At 42.6% G+C, this 17,990-nt stretch overlaps 1 protein-coding gene across 26 annotated transcripts in view; it reads left to right on the top strand.

Moving 5' to 3' along the window:
- Nucleotides 1–17,990, top strand: part of DENND1A (DENN domain containing 1A) — a 514,434-nt gene that overhangs the window by 312,565 nt on the left and 183,879 nt on the right. For all 26 annotated transcript variants that reach the window (XM_070251752.1, XM_070251736.1, XM_070251739.1 and 23 more), the window contains one exon: nucleotides 8,143–8,244. In XM_070251752.1, coding sequence (XP_070107853.1) covers nucleotides 8,143–8,244 — 102 coding nt within the window. The remainder of the gene's footprint in view (nucleotides 1–8,142; nucleotides 8,245–17,990) is intronic.

The raw sequence follows: 17,990 nt of genomic DNA, 5'->3' as shown, positions 1-17,990 counted from the left end.
TTGGACATGGGAGAGGGGACTGTGCTTGTAGGCCTCAGGGCATCTCCCTGGCAGGGGGAAGGCCTGCCTGTGGTCAAGGCCAGGACCCTGGGCAGATGGGAATGTGGCCACCTAGATGGAAAATAAATATTTCTGGGTTTTTTTCCTTTTTGCTTAATCTTTTCACAACCCTGTGTAGCAAGTAGTTATAGCCCCATTTTATAGATGAAGAAACTGAGGTTCCACTAGATTTAAATAACCTGCCCTGGGTCCTGTGAGTAGGAATTGAAGAAGATGAAATCCGAAGCCCAGTCCATCTGACTCATGCTGCTCCTCCTCAGTCCTGTTGCTCCCCTGAACCAAGCTGACTCAGGACCGCAGAGGTCTCCCAGAAGGTACCCTGCAATGTTGCTGCTCTGCTCCCCACTGGAGAGGGGACAGGATGGATTGAAGAAGCCATGTGTGTCTTGGAGGTGTCTACCTTGCAAACAAATCTTCTGACAGTGAAATATACTCTAGATTGAAATCTTTTATCAATAGAATTATTGCTAATTGTTTTCACAATAATAATGGTCAATACCCACTGCTCGTTATATACCAGACACTATCCTAAGTATGATACATATATTAACTCATTTAGTCACCATAACCATCTGGTGAAGTCCATATTATTTACTTTTTGTACACATTGTGTTGAAGTATGAGATTTATAGGGAAAAATGCACTCATCCTGAGTATACAGCAAGATGAGTTTTTACAAGGCAGGCACACCCATGTAACTGCCACCGGATCGAGAAACAAAATATTACAAGCCCCCTGAATTTCCTCTTGTGTCTCTTGTAGTCATTCTCCCTCCAACCCAAGGGTAACCATTATCCTGGGTGTCACTACTGCTTTAAACTCATTATGCAGATGAGGAAACTGAGGCACAGGGCAGTTAAAGGGTTTGCCCAATGTAGCACAGTTGTTAACTGGCAGAGTTGGGATTCAGACTTAGGCAGTCTGGCTCCAGAGAATGTGCTCATATCCCTGAGACATAGGCAGGAAAACAGGTCAGTGGTAGTTTAAATTTTAATAGCACGAAGTCATAATAGTGGAGTTTTATTAGCTTCTACCTTTTGTTTTGCAAATCAGTTGTTTAAATCCTTACAGTCTTGGAACTCTAACTTTGAAATTGCAAAGATAGAAACTCACTTTTCACAGGCACCCATTTATTGCTCATTTGCTGGAGTCAGGTGCTGCGTTAAATTCCTTACATGTATTATCTCACTTAACCCTCACAACACAGCTGGGCAGTAGGTAGTATTATCCCCACTTTATAGGTAAGAAAACTGAGGCTCAGAAGGAAAGAGCTTGCCAAAGCTTACACAGTGGCAGAGGCAAGGCTGGAATCTGGCTGTTTCATTCTAGAATCCATGGTCTTAACCACCATGTTAACTCCTATCTTACTTTCTGTGTCAACTGTGAATTAATTTGGCACTAATTAATCATGCTAATTTCACATGATTGTTATCATCACCATCATTATTGTTATTCCCATCACACTTCCTTGAGCAGACTCCAATTTGCTTACGTGGGGTTTACTTTGTCTGTTTGGGCTTACATTGACATCTGCTGCCAGGCCTGCCTCCCAGTAGAATGGAGCCGGCCACAGTATTTCGTTCACTCTCCAATTAATGAGCCTTTGCCCGGTGTCAGGCACTGTGTTGGGCACTGGAGCTGCCGAGACAAATAAGACACAGCTCTCCTTGACGATGGTCATGGTGGAAGGACAACAAAAAAGTTCACTGCATGCCAGCTCATTTACTCCATTCATGCCGCCTCACCGACCCCCTCAATCTCCATCCTAGATAGGGAGCCCAGCACTCAGCTGAGGAGGCAGAGGTGGAGCTGGGCCCCTGCTCCCCAAGGTCTGGGACCAGCTTCTTTCCTCCACATCCAGCCCCTGCTTCCTCAGCCTCATGCTCCTGACCACTCTTCGGATCCCCTGGATTATGCTGCCACTGCAAACCCTTGCTCCTCCTTTTATGACCTGGTTCTAAGTCCTACCTTTTGTCCTTAGCTGCCCAGTCCCCTCCTTTGGACAGGCAGGGTCATCCTCATCTATGTGGGGAACTGATGTGGTTTGAACAAGTACAGCTGTTGTTTATATTTTAGGGGAGAAACCCATTGTTTTCATACCACCAGCTGTAGAAAGTAAGGCTTAATAAAATTTTGGTGAGAGGAGACACACCAAAGGTAAAGTGACTCTCATATGGACCCTACTTTCATGTTGGGAATCTGTAGGAGCATTGGATTTTTGTATTTGTCCTAAGAGGGCAGTGGAAAACAAAGTTAAAAAAAAAAAAAAAAAAACAACTCCTGAGCTAGGCAAAAAAGGAGGGAGGCAGGGAGCCAAACTGAGCTGCAAATCAGAGTGTACCTTGGGTGACGGCCCAGGGAAACATTACCTTGTCGGGGGGCATTCATTCATCATCACTCATGCATTGTTATTTGTTATTGTCTATTGTGATTTTATTCTGTGCTCTGGACATAGTACTAATGTGTTTACCACTTCATTGGGGTGTAATTTATGCACAGCAAACCATCCATTTAAAGCGCACGATTGGATGAATTTTGACAGTTTTATACATTCCTGAACCCAGCACCACACCAATAGAGATAGAGAGCATTCCCATCACCCTCGAAAGATCCCTCATTGTGTTTAACAAGTGCTTGTCTTGAGCTGCTCATGTGCCAGGCAACACTCCAAGCACTGAAAAGATGTTAACCCATTTAATCCTTAGAACGAGCGAGAGGTGGGCACTGTTGTCATTCCCAGTTTATAGAGGAGGAAACTGAGGCACAGAGAGATTAAGTGAAATGCCTAAGTTAACACAGCCTGTGAGTAGTGGAGCTGGATAGAACTCACACTGGCTTCCGCATCCTATGCTCTTTGCCTATAGGCTCTGCTGTCTCTCATTTATTCCTTCATTCACGCAGGAATTGCCTGCTGTGGGCCACATATTGGAGTAGGAGCTGAGGGTACAGGGAGAGATCTGTCTCGTGACCCCAGGAAGCTCACAGACCAGGAGAGGAATCCAGTCCCTGTATAAATAACTCTAGACTGACTTCTTATTTTGCTTGTGGCAATAAACCACAGGGGAGCGTGAGGAAAGGCATGCTTACTGCTACCTGGGGAATGAGGTTAGGCAGGCTCAGCTGCGTTCTCAGGAACCATCCAAGGAGAGGAGACAGACAGGCAAGAGAGCCACTGTTCTGTTGAATGCCTATTATGGATGTCCTGGGAATCATGCTAACTCCTTTACATACATCCCTTTACCTAATCCTCACGAGACTCTGTGGCAGGTACTGTCATGATCCCCATTTCACAGATGAAAACCTGGAGGATTTAGGAGGTTGGGTGAATTGCCTAAGGCAGCCCACATGGTCAGGGGTGGTCCCGAGGTGAAGCTTCTACTGGAGCCCGTCTCCTCTCAGCTGCCCCTGACACCTCCCTTACTATGATTTTTCCCTTCTCTGTCCTGAAAGGCAGGGGTCAGGCTAAGTCTGTCTCTGACAAAGCATAAAGGGAAAGACATTTTTGATTAACAATATTTATGGGAAGATGCCATTTTCGTGTGTTTCTCTGTGCAAGAAATGCCATTTGGAAAGCCGGTGTGCATGTCAGTATTTTTTTTTTTCATTCTGAGAAAAAGCCTATAGAGTCTGGTGGGGGGAGGGTTTGCAGCTGGCAGGAGCTTTGGCATATGTTGTAACTAAAAAGAGAGGGAATGTGTTGGTGGGACAAGCTACCGGAGAGCTGTCTCGGTGTGCTGCGGTACTAGTAAGCGTTTTAATTGGGTAGGATTTTTGGAGGACTATTTTGACATCTGCTCGTGTCTTTGCTGATTTTTCTTCACTTAGAGTAGGAAACACAAGCTGTGGATAAAATGACTTTAAAATAATTGGAAGTAAAGATGTCTCTCTCGAAGTCGAATTTGAAAGGGACACTTTTTAAGAAGTGGAAAGTAAATTCCACTTCTAGGAATCCATTCTAAAGCACAAAGCTTTTTGCCTATAGATTTCACAAAAATAGTATATATGATAATTTCTTAAAAACTGGAAATAACTGCCAACAAAAGGGGCTTGGTTAGGTTGGTTTCCATGAAGTGGAACATTTTGTAGCAATTAGTAATGATCTTTACAAAGCTTTTAATGAAGTGGAGCATTGCTTATGTTGTAATAAGTGAGAAAATCAGAAAGAAACATTAAGAATTTTTTCATCTGTGTTTTAAAAAGTAGGGATTGGAGCGAAGGGATATGGAGGAAAATACACCAAAATGTTATCTCCAAATGGAGGGATTCAGGTAACTGTAATTTTCTTCTTTGAACTTTTCTGTCTTTCCCATTATTTTTACTGGAGGCGTATGTAATTTTTATGATATAGGAGGCAGGTGATATTTTGTGTAAGAAGCAGCAGGTGTAACTGCGTGCCCTACGCACGTGCTTGTTCTGAAGGCTGAGCCATTGGATTTGAGATGTCTTCAGAAGGAGTTAGGCCTTTGAGTTAGATTGGTTCAAAAGTCAGCTCTGCCGCTCACTAGTTGTGTGATTTTGAGCCGTTTATTTGGCATCTCTGAGCCTCATTTCCTCATCCTTGTTATGGAGGTGCTAGTGTCTCCTTCACAGAGTGGTTAAGATTCAGTGGGCTGGCACCCAGTAACGGTCCAGCTTTCTTCTCCACCAACACTTCCCACCGCCACCCCCAGTTTGAGGGTGTTTTTTTTTTTCTTTTTTGCCTTTCTTCATTGCCCTTGTTTTCCTTGAGCCTTTCAGGGATAAGGCACCATCCGGCCGAGCTGGCCTGATTCTTTCCTTGGGAACACTGAGCTTCAGGAAGGCCCTTGAGTCTACGCCAGGCCTTTTGGAAGAGGCCTTGCCACCGGGAGAGCAGTATTGTCCTGTAAGAGGAAACTGTGCGACCCAGCTCCTGCCTGGAGCCTGGTGCTCGGGGATTTTGGTTACTAAGAGGACCCTGGCCTGCTAAGTCAGAAAAAAGGGCCAGGTTTTTTCCTCTTCTTCAGCTTGCTGCCATTGTTGAAAAAGTAAACACTCCACACAGCTTAACGGGTGAGTCCTCCAGCCAGGAGTGGGAAGAAATCAAAAGCCTGTTCCAGCCCAGCCGTGGAGAGCCCACAAGGGCTGGTCTGTGCTGCTGGGGCCCCGCTGGGTACGCAGAAACAACACCCAATTCTGGTCCAGAATCAACATCCCATTCGCTGGGCCTTTCAACCCTGAGGCCTCTCTCCACTGGCCGGGCACCCTGCCCCCTTCTGTTTGGGTCTATTCTGAGGGTCAGATGAGGCAAAATAGGCTATTCTGGGGTGCAGTGGCCCTCAGCTCAGTCCTCGAGGCCTGGAGTCCTGGAGTTGTGTAGCCCCTCATGGCCCCTTCTCCAGTGTCATTTCTAGTGTCTCAGCCTTGAAGTAAGAGCCCAACAGTTATCAAGAAGGGGCCAGAGGATTTTTGCCCTTAGGCCATTGCCACTACAGCTTTCAGACTGGCTGGAGCTGATGTGTATATTGTGAAAGTAATAATAGTAGCTACTATTTATAAGTCCTGCTGTTGCCCAGCACTGCGCACATATTACCTCTGATCCTCACAGCAGCCCAGGGGGAGGTGGGATAAGGAAGGCGGTCACAGTTACCTCCTCAATTTTACAGATGAAGAAGCCAATTAGTATCCACATACCCTGGGGCAAGCTGCTTCACCTCTCTGAGCCTCAGTTTCTTGTCTCTGAAATGGGGATGGTGATACCTCTCTTCCAGCTACATTGTTGAAAATGAAAGAATCTGTGTGAAAGTGCTGTGTGAACTTTGAAGTGTGATATAAGTGAAAGAGATTGTTGTTGAGGCTATTGTAGTAACTTACTGCTAGGTATTTAACCTCTTAGATTGAAAAATGAGGCAGCTAAGGAGCCCTGGGCAATTTACCATGAGTCGTAATATTCTCATCTGTAAAATGGGGATTGTGCTTTGTAAAACAAGTGTGTAAAACACTAGCGATTTATATTATTATCAGTACTGTTTGCTGAGAGCTTTTTACTCTGTAAATAAGGCAGGCAGTTAATGTGAGTGTTGGGGTTTGGAGGGGAGAATAAACTTTTAAGGAGGTATCTTGTCCGTCCTCTGCAGCTCTGAGCCCCTAGTACACACTTAGGAAATGTTCACGAATTGATTGATGGCTTTGTGGACTAGCCCCTGGTGGCCTGGAGAAGTCGATAGCAGAAGGAGTTGGAAGCTTCTGATCTTGTCAAGTGGGAGGGTTCAAGGATTCCGCCACCTGGAATTGTTTTTTCAGCCCTAAGAGTATTTTGACCAGCATAGCTCTATCCTCCTCCTGGAAGGATCTCAAAATGTTTACTTAGGTACCAAGTTCTATCCTAGAGAGCACACATCAACCAATATTAATGAGCACTTACCATGGGCCAGTGATTTTGTTGAGTGCTGGTTATTATGTAGTAGAGAGCCAAACAGAGGAGCCTCTGATGGAGCCCACTCCCCACTGGGGAAGCAGGCAGACAAAGGGATGCTGGAGCTCAGGGTGACAAGAATGTGCAGAGGTCAGGCTCCCTGAGAGTATCTAATGACAAGGAGGGTGAAGGTGCAGTGCAAAGAGTATGGGCTGTGGAGATGGCCAGTGCTATGTTACCTTACCTCTCTGAACCTCATTCTCCTCAAGTTACATAAAATGAGAGTAATGATGTGTGCTTTGCAGAGTTTGGTAAGAATTAAATGTGATAAAGTTACTAAAGCATAGAGCAAGCACTACTAGGCTTCTTGTGCATTGCAGTTGTCCGTTTCCAAGACATTAGCAAACTTAGACTTTAGCAGCTGTTGGGATGTCCAGCTCCAGTACTAGCCTATATGGTGTTCTAGGGTGAATTAGGAAAAGGCCTCTCCTCCCTTCTACTACTCACTGCCACCCTGACTGATGCCACTCAATGGGCATACGAGTTGGCAGATTTCAGTCCCAACTTGACTGGCCGGATGTCCTTGGGCAGTGCACACCTACACGGTCATATGCAGTGGCTCACAGCATAGCTAATAATGCAATTGTTCCCTTGCATATAGGGTGATCTTATGTCCCATTTTATGCCTGTTGCCCTGTCATAACATGCTCCCTTTCACATCCACAAGTGTCCCAGTTTGGACAACAAATTGTAGGATCTTTTTACTTAACCAGGGAGAAATGACATAAAGACAACAGTTCTGAAGTTCTAGACTCTAAAGGGATGAGCTTTAGTATATGATGGGGTAAGAGAATTGAATGAGATGGGAAGTGATAGGTAGGCAGGGGAAAAATGGAGATGGATTCTAGCAGTGGGTAAATAGTTTGATTAGAAATTAAAACCTCAGGTCACAAACAACCTTGTTCTTCCACAGACTGTGGAGAGTTGCTCCCAGAGGGTGGGCTCTTCTTTTCTCCACATCGTGCCTCCATCCCTTCTCTCACCAAACATGAACACCTAATAGGCACGAGTCTCCCTTACTCTTTCTATTACTGTACCAATAGCATAATGTCTTATGGCTAGAGCCTCTGAGCCGTGATTCACTAGCTGGATTTCTATGGAAAATGGAACCACATTGAAAGTGTGACTGTCCTACTTAATGTTTAAGAGAAATGTTAACATGTTATCACTAGGCCCTATGCCATATTCCATACCCAAGAATGGCAAGATCCAAAAGAGAGATGGGCAAGTAGCCTTCAGTAAATAGAGGAGGTGGATTGAATGTGAGTGTCATAGGAGCCCAGCTGTATATCAGAGTTCCTGGGGCCAGAGCTTTAGACCTCAGCTTCTTCTTTTTTTTTTTAATTGTAAAGTATAGGAAAAAAATAATGTTGGGGTATAAAGATCTCTCTTCCTATCTGTGTGACTTGGGGCATGTCTCTGGGAAACCCTTTCCACTCCTGGGGCTTGGGGATGATTGTATAAGCTCGCGGTTTTTATGACAGTTAAATGGCCTAGCAAATGTGAATCACCTAGCATTGGGCCTGCCACAGAGTAAGCCTTTGTCATATGTCACTTTTCTTCTTCCTCTTCCCTGGCGAAGGCCAGGGGAAATGTCTCTCCTTATGGTGCTTCAATGCCTTTCTGTTCTGGATTTTTTTTACTTACAGAAAGTCAGAAACATGGCCCTGGATGATGTCGTGATCCTGAACGTGGATACCAACACCCTGGAAACCCCCTTTGATGACCTCCAGAGCCTCCCAAATGACGTGGTGGGTAATGAGCTCTTGAGGTTCTGACTCTTGTGAGCTTGTGTGGTGGAAATGAACATGACTTTGGGGAGGGGAGGAAGGGGGACAGCTGTGGTTCTCCTAGGGTCTAAGAACTGCATTTGTTCTCTGCTGCCTCTGGAACCTTTGTCTCAGTGTAGACAGGTGGGAAGTGGTTCATTTTTTTAGCCTTGTTTTGCCCTCATAACTTTCATCTGAAAACTGGGAAGTGATCCCAGGGTCTAGACAGCTCTTCTTTCTGTGGCAGCCAGGGGTCTTGCCATCCCTCTCTAGTACATCACGATGTCCAGAGAGCAGGACAGCTTCCCCTGAGTGACACCACAGAAGGTGGGTGGAGGGCTTTCAGTGTGAGCAATTTGGGGCACTCACACGTACCTTTTTTTCCTGGGCCGTCATCAAACACAGCCATTTCCCATGTAGCAGCATATCTGCTGCCAGTGCTCTGAATGTGGTTCCATGTCCCCTAAATCTGTCTTCGTTATCTCAGGTCTAGACAGAATGTCGGCTATATTTAGCAAAAAGCAACTGGCTGCCTCATTTGCCAGGCTAACATCTGACCACACACCTGTCTCATGTGCTACTCAGAGCTGCCTCATGGGCGGCTATTTGAAGTAGACCCAGTCTTCCCCCATCGTCCATACAAATGAGGAGGATTGAGATTCACTGGGAAGTATGGTTTTGATGTTTTGGTTTGACTTCCATGGCTCTGCCCGCTGGAAGATCTATAAAGTTATTCTGGCTTCTAGGCTGGAAGGAAGGAGTATTCCTGGCTGTGTGTACTGATATGGGGCTGGGTTTGTGTTGTGGCAGGTGGGCACTGCTCTTCCATTACTGCCAGGAGTACCCGTGACACCTGGAGATTAGCCATTGGGAAGAGACTGCTGTTTATTGATGAAAGGCTTGCAACAGGGTTTCAAACTCCTCTACTCTTACTCACTCTGAGATTTTGGGGGAGTCATTTGTGCTCCGTAAAGATGTTCCATTTGTAGCATAATTAAACGATGGCTACCATTCATTGACTTACTATGTGCTAAGCACTCATCATTGATTTCTCATTTCCTCTTCACACCACTCTGAGGAAGGTATTTTTCTTATCCTCACTTTACCCGCAGAGCTAGAAAGAGGGGGAGCCAAGAAGTGAACCCGACTCTGTCCCTCCGGAGAGCCACCCAGCACCCCTGCGTCTCTAGGTGCCTTTGCATTCAGGATCTCATTCCTTAGCACGAGAGCCCCATGGAGCAGGTGTTCTCTGCTTTTCACAGGGAGAGAACCTCACAGAGCACGTGCCTTGCCTCAGATCATACGGCTGGCTGGGTCAGAGCTGAAATTGGGACCCTAATCTGGACAACACCAAAGCCCGTGCTGCCTCCACTCAATAGACACTGCCCCGCCTGAGGCAGAGAGAAATGACAGAAGTAGGAAAAATAGAAGTACCAGACACTGTGAGGTTTCTTGTTTGTCATGTCAGGACAGGGGACATCGTTGGTATCTTAGGGTCTCCTGGCTATAATTTGAGTTCTTTTGGTCCAAGGAATCTGAAGTTTCCACGCTGGTTCCCTTTCAGTGGAATCGCTCTCCCTTCAAGCCATGGGTGTCTTAGGTATGGACTTCGCAACTGCTGAGTGAATGTGGTAAGTGAGCCTGAGGTGTATCAAGTGCAAGAAATGGCTGGGGGCCCTGGGGAAGCCCAGGATGAGTGACTGGTGGCTCAGAAACCCTGGAGTGGACTAATGGGTCCCAAGTGCAGTGCTCTGACCCACGGCTTGGCATTGAACAGCACAGATAAAGTAGATCTACTTTCCTTCAAAGAGCATGTTCCAGTAGGGGAAAGAGTGTATAAATGACATTTATCTCATGGTATAGCATAATAGAGGCCACAAAGAAAATAGGAATCATGCACAGGAGGGCCCAGGTGTGACAAAATTTGGGGGAGGGTAATGGAGGCTTCCTGAAGGTGGCACATTCCAAGATGTCTTTTTTTTTTTATTTAGAGTTTTATTTATTAATTTTTTTGGTTTTATTGAGGTCATAATAGTTTATAACATTGTGAAATTTCAGCTGTACATGATTATTTGTCAGTCACCATATAAATGTGCCACTTCACCCCTTGTGCCCACCCCCTAAGTCCTTTCTCCTTTGGTAACCACTAAAGTGTTCTCTTTGTCCGTGTGTTAGTTTGTCTTCCACATATGAGTGAAATCATATGGAGTTTGTCTTTCTCTGTCTGGCTTATTTTGCTTAGCATAATACTATCAAGGTACATCCATGTTGTTGTGAATTGGATGATTTTGTCTTTTTTTATAGTTGAATAGTATTCCATTGTATATTCCATTCCCGATACGCTATATATATATACACACCACATCTTCTTTATCCAGTCATCAGTTGACGGGCACTTAGGTTGCTTCCACGTCTTGGCTACTGTGAATAATGCTGCAGTGAACATAGAGGTGCATAAATCTCTTTGAATTGTTGATTTCAAGTTCTTTGGGTAAATACCCATTAGTGGGATAGCTGGGTCATGTGGTATTTCTATTTTTAATTTTTCAAGGAATCTACATACTGTTTTCCATAGTGGCTGAACCAGTTTGCATTCCCACCAGCAGTGTATGAGGGTTCCCTTTTCTCCATATCCTCTCCCACCTTTGTTATTTTTTGTCTTGGTTATTATAGCCATTCTGACGGGTATAAGATGATATCTAAGTGTAGTTTTGATTTGCATTTCCCTAGTGATTAGTGATGTTGAACATCGTTTCATGTGCCTATTGGCCGTCTGTATACCTTCTTTGGAAAAATCTCTGTTTGTATTCTCTGCCCATTTTTTGATCAGGGTGTTTCTTTTTTTGTTGTTGACTTGTATGAGTTCATATATTTTGGAGATTAACCCCTTGTTGGATATGGGATTTGCAAATATTTTCTCCCAGTTGGTAGGTTGTCTTTTTGTTTTGTTCCTGGTTTCCTTTGCCTTGCAGAAGCTCTTTAGTCTGGTGAAGTCCCATTTGTTTATTTTTTTTGTTTCTCTTGTCCAAATAGACATGGTATTCAAAAAGATCCTTCTAAGACAAATGTCAAAGAGTGTACTGCCTATGTTTTCTTCCAGGAGTTTTATGGTTTCAGGTCTTACCTTCAAGTCTAATCCATTTTGAGTTAATTTTTATGTATGGCAAAAGATAATGGGCTACTTTCATTCTTTTGCATGTGGCTGTCCAGTTTTCCCAGCATCGTTTATTGAAGAGACTTTCCTTTCTCCATTTTGTGTTCTTGGCTCCTTTGTCAAAGCTTAGCTGTCCATAGGTGTGTGATTTTATTTCTGGGCTTTCAATTCTGTTCCGTTGATCTGTGTGCCTGTTTTTGTACCAGTACCATGCTGTTTTGATTACTATAGCTTTGTAGTATATTTTGAAGGCAGGGATTTCATGCCTCCAGCTTTGTTCTGTTTTCTCAGTATTGCTTCAGCTATTCGGGGTCTTTTGTTCCCCTATATGAGTTTTAGAATTCTTTGTTCTATTTCCATGAAGAATGTCATTGGGATTCTGATTGGGATTGCATTGAACCTGTAGATTGCTTTAGGTAGTCCAGACATTTTAACTATATCTATTCTTCCAATCCATGTGCATGGAATATCTCTCCATTTCTTTATGTCATCATCAATTTCTTTCAATAATGTCTTATAGTTTTCATTGTATGGGTCTTTCTACTCCTTGGTTAAATTTATTCCTAGATATTTTATTCTTTTGGTTATGATTGTAAATGGGATTCTAGTCTTAAGTTCTTTTTCATTTAGTTCGTTATTAGAGTATAGAAATGCAACTGATTTTTGTAAGTTGATTTTGTACCCTGCAACTTTGCTGTAGTTGTTCATTATTCCTGGTAGTTTTCCAATAGTTTCTTTAGGGTTTTCTATATATAAAATTGTGTCATCTGCAAACAGTGAGAGTTTCACTTCTTCATTGTCTATTTGGATTCCTTTTATTTCTTTTTCTTGCTTAATTGCTCTGGCCAATACCTCCAGTACTATGTTGAATAAGAGTGGCGAGAGCAGGCACCCTTGTCTTGTTCCTGTTCTCAGAGGGATGGCTTTCAGTTTTTCCCCATTAAGTATGATGTTGGCTGTGGGTTTGTCATGTATGGCCTTTATTGTGTTGAGATGCTTTCCTTCTGTACCTGTTTTATTGAGATGTGGATCTTGATCCTATCAAATGCTTTCTCTCTGTCTACTGAGATGATCATGTGGTTTTTATTTTTCATTTTTGTAATGTGGTGTACCACATTGATTGATTTGCGGAAGTTGAACCATTCCTGCATCCCTGGTATAAACATCATTTGGTCATGGTGTGTGATCTTTTTAATGTATTGCTGTCTTCGGTTTGCCAATATTTTGTTGAGGACTTTTGCATCTATGTTCATCAGCAATATTGGCCTATAGTTTTCCTTCCTTGTGTTGTCCTTGTCTCACTTTGGGATCAGGGTCAAGTTGGCATTGTAAAATGTGTTAGGAAGTATTCCGTCTTCTTCAATTTTTTGGAATAGTTTGAGAAGGACAGTTGTCACATCTTTGAATGTTTGGTAGAATTCTCCAGAGAGGGGCCGGCCCGGTGGCGCAGCAGTTAACTTCCCATGTTCCGCTTCTCGGTGGCCTGGGGTTCACCAGTTCAGATCCTGGGTGTGGACATGGCACCACTTGGCACACCATGCTGTGGCATCCCACATATAAAGTAGAGGAAGATGGGCCGGTGTTAGCTCAGGGCCAGGCTTCCTCGGCAAAAAGGAGGAGGACTTGCAGTAGTTAGCTCAAGGCTAATCTTCCTCGAAAAAAAAAAAAAAGAATTCTCAAGAGAAGCCATCTAGTCCTGGATTTTATTTTTTGGGAGGTTTTTGATTACTGTTTCGATCTCTTTACTTGTGATTGGTCTATTTAGATTCTCTTTTTCTTCTTGATTCAGTTTTGGGAGGTCATAGGAGTCTAAGAATTTATCCATTTCTTCCAGTTGTCCAATTTGTTGGCATATGGTTTTTCTTACTATTCTCTTATGATCCTTTGTATTTCTGTGGTATCTGTTGTAATTTCTCCATTTTCATTTCTAATTTTATTTTATTTTTATTTTTTCTCCATCATGTTGCTAGATTCTAGCAGTCACTGTATCCAGTGGTTGCTTCTTCTTCTTCTTCTTCTTTTTTTGTGAGGAAGATTGGCCCTAAGCTAACAACTATTGTCAATCTTCCTCTTTTTGCTTGAGGAAGATTGTTGCTGAGCTAACACCTGTACCAGTCTTCCTCTGTTTTGTGTGTGGAATGCCACCACAGCATGGCTTGATGAGCAGTATGTAGGTCCATGACCAGGATCTGAACCAGCGAACCCTGGGCCACTGAAGCAGAGCATGTAAACTTAACCACTACATCACCAGGCCAGCTCCTCTGATTTTATTTATTTGAGCCTTCTCTTTTTTTCTGAGTCCAGCTAAGGGTTTGTCAATTTTGTTTATCTTCTCAAAGAACCAGCTCTTAGTTTCATTGATCTTTTCTACTGTTTTTTTGGTTTCAGTTTCATTTATTTCCGCTCTAATTTTTATTATTTCCCTCCTCCTGCTGACTTTGGGATTTGTTTGTTCTTCTTTTTCTAATTCTGATAGGTGTAGTTTAAGATTGCTTATTCGAGATCTTTCTTGTTTGTTAAGGTGGGCCTGTATTGCTATGAATTTCCTTCTTAGGACTGCTTTTGCTGCATCCTATATGAGTTGGTATGGTGTATTTTCATTTTTGTTTGTCTCCAGATATTTTTTTATTTCTCCTTTAATTTCTTCAATGACCCATTGATTGTTCAGTAGCATGTTGTTTAGTCTCCACATATTTATCACTTTCCCAGCTTTTTTCTTGTAGTTGATTTCTAGTTTCATAGCATTATGGTCAAAAAAGATACTTGATATGATTTCAATCTTCTTAAATTTATTGAGGCTTCCCATGTTTCCCAACATATGGTCTATCCTTGAGAATGTTCCATTTGCACTGAGGATAATATGTCTTTGCTGTTTTTGGGTGGAGTGTTCTATACATATCTATTAAGTCCATCTGGTCTAGTTTTGCATTTAAATCCACTATTTCCCTGTTGACTTTCTGTCTGGATTGTCTATCCATTGATGTAAGTGAGGTGTTAAGATCCCCTACTGTTATTGTATTGTTGTTAATATCTCATTTAGGTTTGTTAATAGTTGCTTTATGTACCTTGGTGCTTCTGTGTTGGATGCATATATATTTATAAATGTTATGTCTTCTTGGTGGAGGGTCCCTTTTATCATTATATACTGCCCCTCTTTGTCTCTCTTTGCCTTTTTTGTCTTGAAGTCTACTTTGTTTGATAGAAGAATGGCAACATCTGCTGTGTTGTTTGCCATTAGCTTGGAGTATCGTCTTCCGTCTCTTCCCTCTGTTTGTCTTTAGAGCTGAGATGTGTTTCCTTGAAGCAGCGTATTGCTGGGTCTTGTTTTTCAATCCATCCTGCCACTCTGTATCTTTTGATTGAAAAATTCAATCCCTTTACATTTAGAGTGATTGTTGATGTATGAGGGCTTAATGCTGCCATTTATCACTTGTTTTCCAGTTCTTCTGCATTTCCCTTGTTTCTTGTTCCATGTATTTCAGACTACCAGTTCAGGTTGGTAGTTCTTTATGGTGGTTTTCTCAGTTTTCTCCTTATTTATAATTTTTGTCTCTGTTCTGATTATTTATTTAGTGGTTACCATGAGGTTTGTATTAAAAATATTGTAGATGACACCGTCTGTTTTCTGATAGCCTGTTTCCTTAGACTAAGGCAATTCCATCCCTTCCCTCTTCCCCTTCTAAGTTATTATTGTCACAACTTATTCCACCTTGTGTTGTGAGTTTCTATTTAAAATGACTAGATTGTATTTATTTTTGGTGTTTTCCTTCCATTTATCTTTAACGTTCTAATTGTTTGCCAGCCTGTTCTGGTAGCTACAGTTTGCTGATTCTGTCCACCTATTTATCTCCTTGCTCAAGGCTTTGTAACCCCTTTCTCTGTTTTTTCAGGTATGAGGACCTTCTTGAGCATTTCTTGTGTTGGGGAAGGGTGGCTTGTGGCATTGAACTCCCTTAGCTTTTGTTTATCTGGGAAAGTTTTTATTTCTCCATCATATCTGAAGGATGTTTTTGCTGGATAGAGTATTCTTGGCTAAATGTTTTTGTCTTTTAGAAATTTGAATATATCATTCCACTTTCTCCTAGCCTGTAAGGTTTCTGCTCAGAAATACACTGAAAGCCTGATGGGAGTTCCTTTGTAGGTTATTTTCTTCTCTCTTGCTGCCTTTAATATTTTTTCTTTGTCATTGACTTTTGACAGTTTTAATATGCTTTGGAGAAGGTCTTTTTACATTGATATAATCAAGATTTCTATTAGCTTCTTTTACTTGTATTTCCAGCTCCTTCCCCAGTTTTTGGAAGTTCTCAGCTATTATCTCTTTGAACAGGCTTTCTGCTCCGTTCTCCTCTTTTCTCTCTGGAATACCTATAATCCTTATGTTGCATTTCCTAACTGAGTTCAATATTTCTGAGAGACTTTCTTCATTTCTTTTTAGTCTTAGTTCTCTCTCCTGCTACATCTGAAGCATTTCTATATTTCTGTCCTCCAGACTGATAATTCTCTCCTCCATAATATCAGCTCCATTATTCACAGAATCCAGATTTTTCTTTATCTCATACATTGTGTTTTTCATCTCCAACATTTCTGGTTGGTTTTTCTTTATAGTTTCAATCTCTTTTGTGAAGAATTCACTCTGTTCATTAATTTTGTTCCTGATTTCCTTGTCTATCTATTTTCTTGTAACTCTTTGAATTTTTTAATGATAGCTACTTTGAATTCTCTGTCATTTAGATTATTAATTTCTGTTCCTTCAGGATTGATTTCTGGGGGCTTGTCATTTTCCTTCTGGTCTGGAGTATTAATATATTTCTTCATACTGTTGGATGACATGGATTTGTGCCTCTGCATAATGATAGTATCTGTTCTCACCTTCCACCTGCCACCACTGGGTGGGGAATCAAGAGCTATGTATTCTGAGCCCACCATGATCCCCAGCTTGCTCACTCATAGCTGCTGCTTTTCTAAGGTATGCATGGGTGCTCTGGCCAACTGGCTAAGCTCGATCACCGGGTGGAGGGAGGGGTGCTTTCTTTCACCTGTGCAATCCCAGGGGCGTTCTTGTTCTGTTCTCACTATCTGTTCTCCTGGGGTGTTGGCTTGATGAAGACACCCCCACAATAGCTTAGTCACCTCTTTGTGGCATTTTCCCATGGGCTATGAGGGAACTTAGAGAGTGACGGTGTTTCTGTGCAGAGCCACCCCTTCCCCCTCTTTTCTCAGAGCCATGCGTTGTCCTGCACCCTGGGTTGCTGCCATTGAGGGGGGGGAGAGGAGATCCCCTTACCTCCTTCCATTTCCTCTGTGGGATCCAGCGCCTCCACCTTCAGATGTATGGCTGTGTGGGTTTCTCAGACGTCTTTTGTGTTACGTGAATGTCCTCTGCTGGTTTATGAGTGTTCTTTTCATTCTATCTTTGGGGGGAGAGTCCAAGGGAAGAGCTTACTCCACTATGATACTGACATCACTCTCTCCAAGATCTTTTAAATGATCAGTGCGGTAGCCTCAGGGAGCCAAAGTAACTTGAGCAAGTTATTGTCCCTCTCTGAGCCTCAGTTTCCCATCCTTAGAAGAGAGGAGTCCTAGGCCTATTATTAGGATTGTTGTGGCAAAGAAATGAGGTGGTAGTGGTCATCAGATTCTTGGCACTGTGCTCACATGTTATTGGTGATCAATAAATTGTACCTGCATTTGTTTTTAATGAAATCGTTCTTAATAATTAAAGCCAGAGTTAGAGGAAAGTTGGTTCCTTCCACACCGTAACAGTCCTCAGCCTGCATGAAAAGTACCTCCCATTTGCAAGCTGGTTTGTAGCAGGGTTGACAATGTTCTACAGCAGTGGTTTCCAGAATGAGGCTCTATGCTCATCAAAGATTCCAAAGATAGTAATGTGAAGGGAATGTGGTCCCTAAGGTACTTAGTGTGTTTCAGTGGAATTCATGGATTTGATTCTGTAAGGCTACATGAGCTATGAATTCCTTGAGAAAAGAAATGATGTCCTGTGCATCTTTGTGTCCCCTGCACAGGACCAGGTACGTTTAGGGTATCAGCATGTCCACAGTTAATTTCACAATCTCCCCTTTTGCCAAAGCTGTTTGTTTACTGCATCCGCCAGATTCTGCTTCTTAAACATTTCTCAAATCCTTTCTCCACCCCTATAGACACCACCTAATCCCAAGTTCTTATTTCTCTCCTGCACTATTTCCAGCAGCCTCTGAACTGGTTCTTCAGACTCCAGCCCTTCTTCCTCATGTACCAGAGTGATCTTTCTAAAACATAAATTTAACTATATTTCCCTCCTACTTAAAAGCATTCCATCAAGGAACATAATTTTTTAAAAAACAGAGCTTCTAAAGACAAAAATATCCTTCTATGACTTCCTAGTGCCCATAGATTAGGTGGCAAGTTCCTTTAATGACTTTGGAATGAGACAGACCTGTGTTTAAATCCTGTTTCTTTGCTTACTAATCATGATCTAGGCAAAATTAGATAGGCTCTCTGAGCCTTAGTTTCTTCATAAGGTTGTTGTGAGAATTAAATGTAATATGTATAATATATGTAAAACATATATCCTCGT

This window comes from Equus caballus, chromosome 25, assembly GCF_041296265.1.
Source record: "Equus caballus isolate H_3958 breed thoroughbred chromosome 25, TB-T2T, whole genome shotgun sequence".
In the NCBI taxonomy this organism is placed as follows: domain Eukaryota; kingdom Metazoa; phylum Chordata; class Mammalia; order Perissodactyla; family Equidae; genus Equus; species Equus caballus.
The sequence above is the reverse complement of the archived record's forward strand: the minus strand, read 5'-3'. Positions and strand labels throughout refer to the sequence as shown.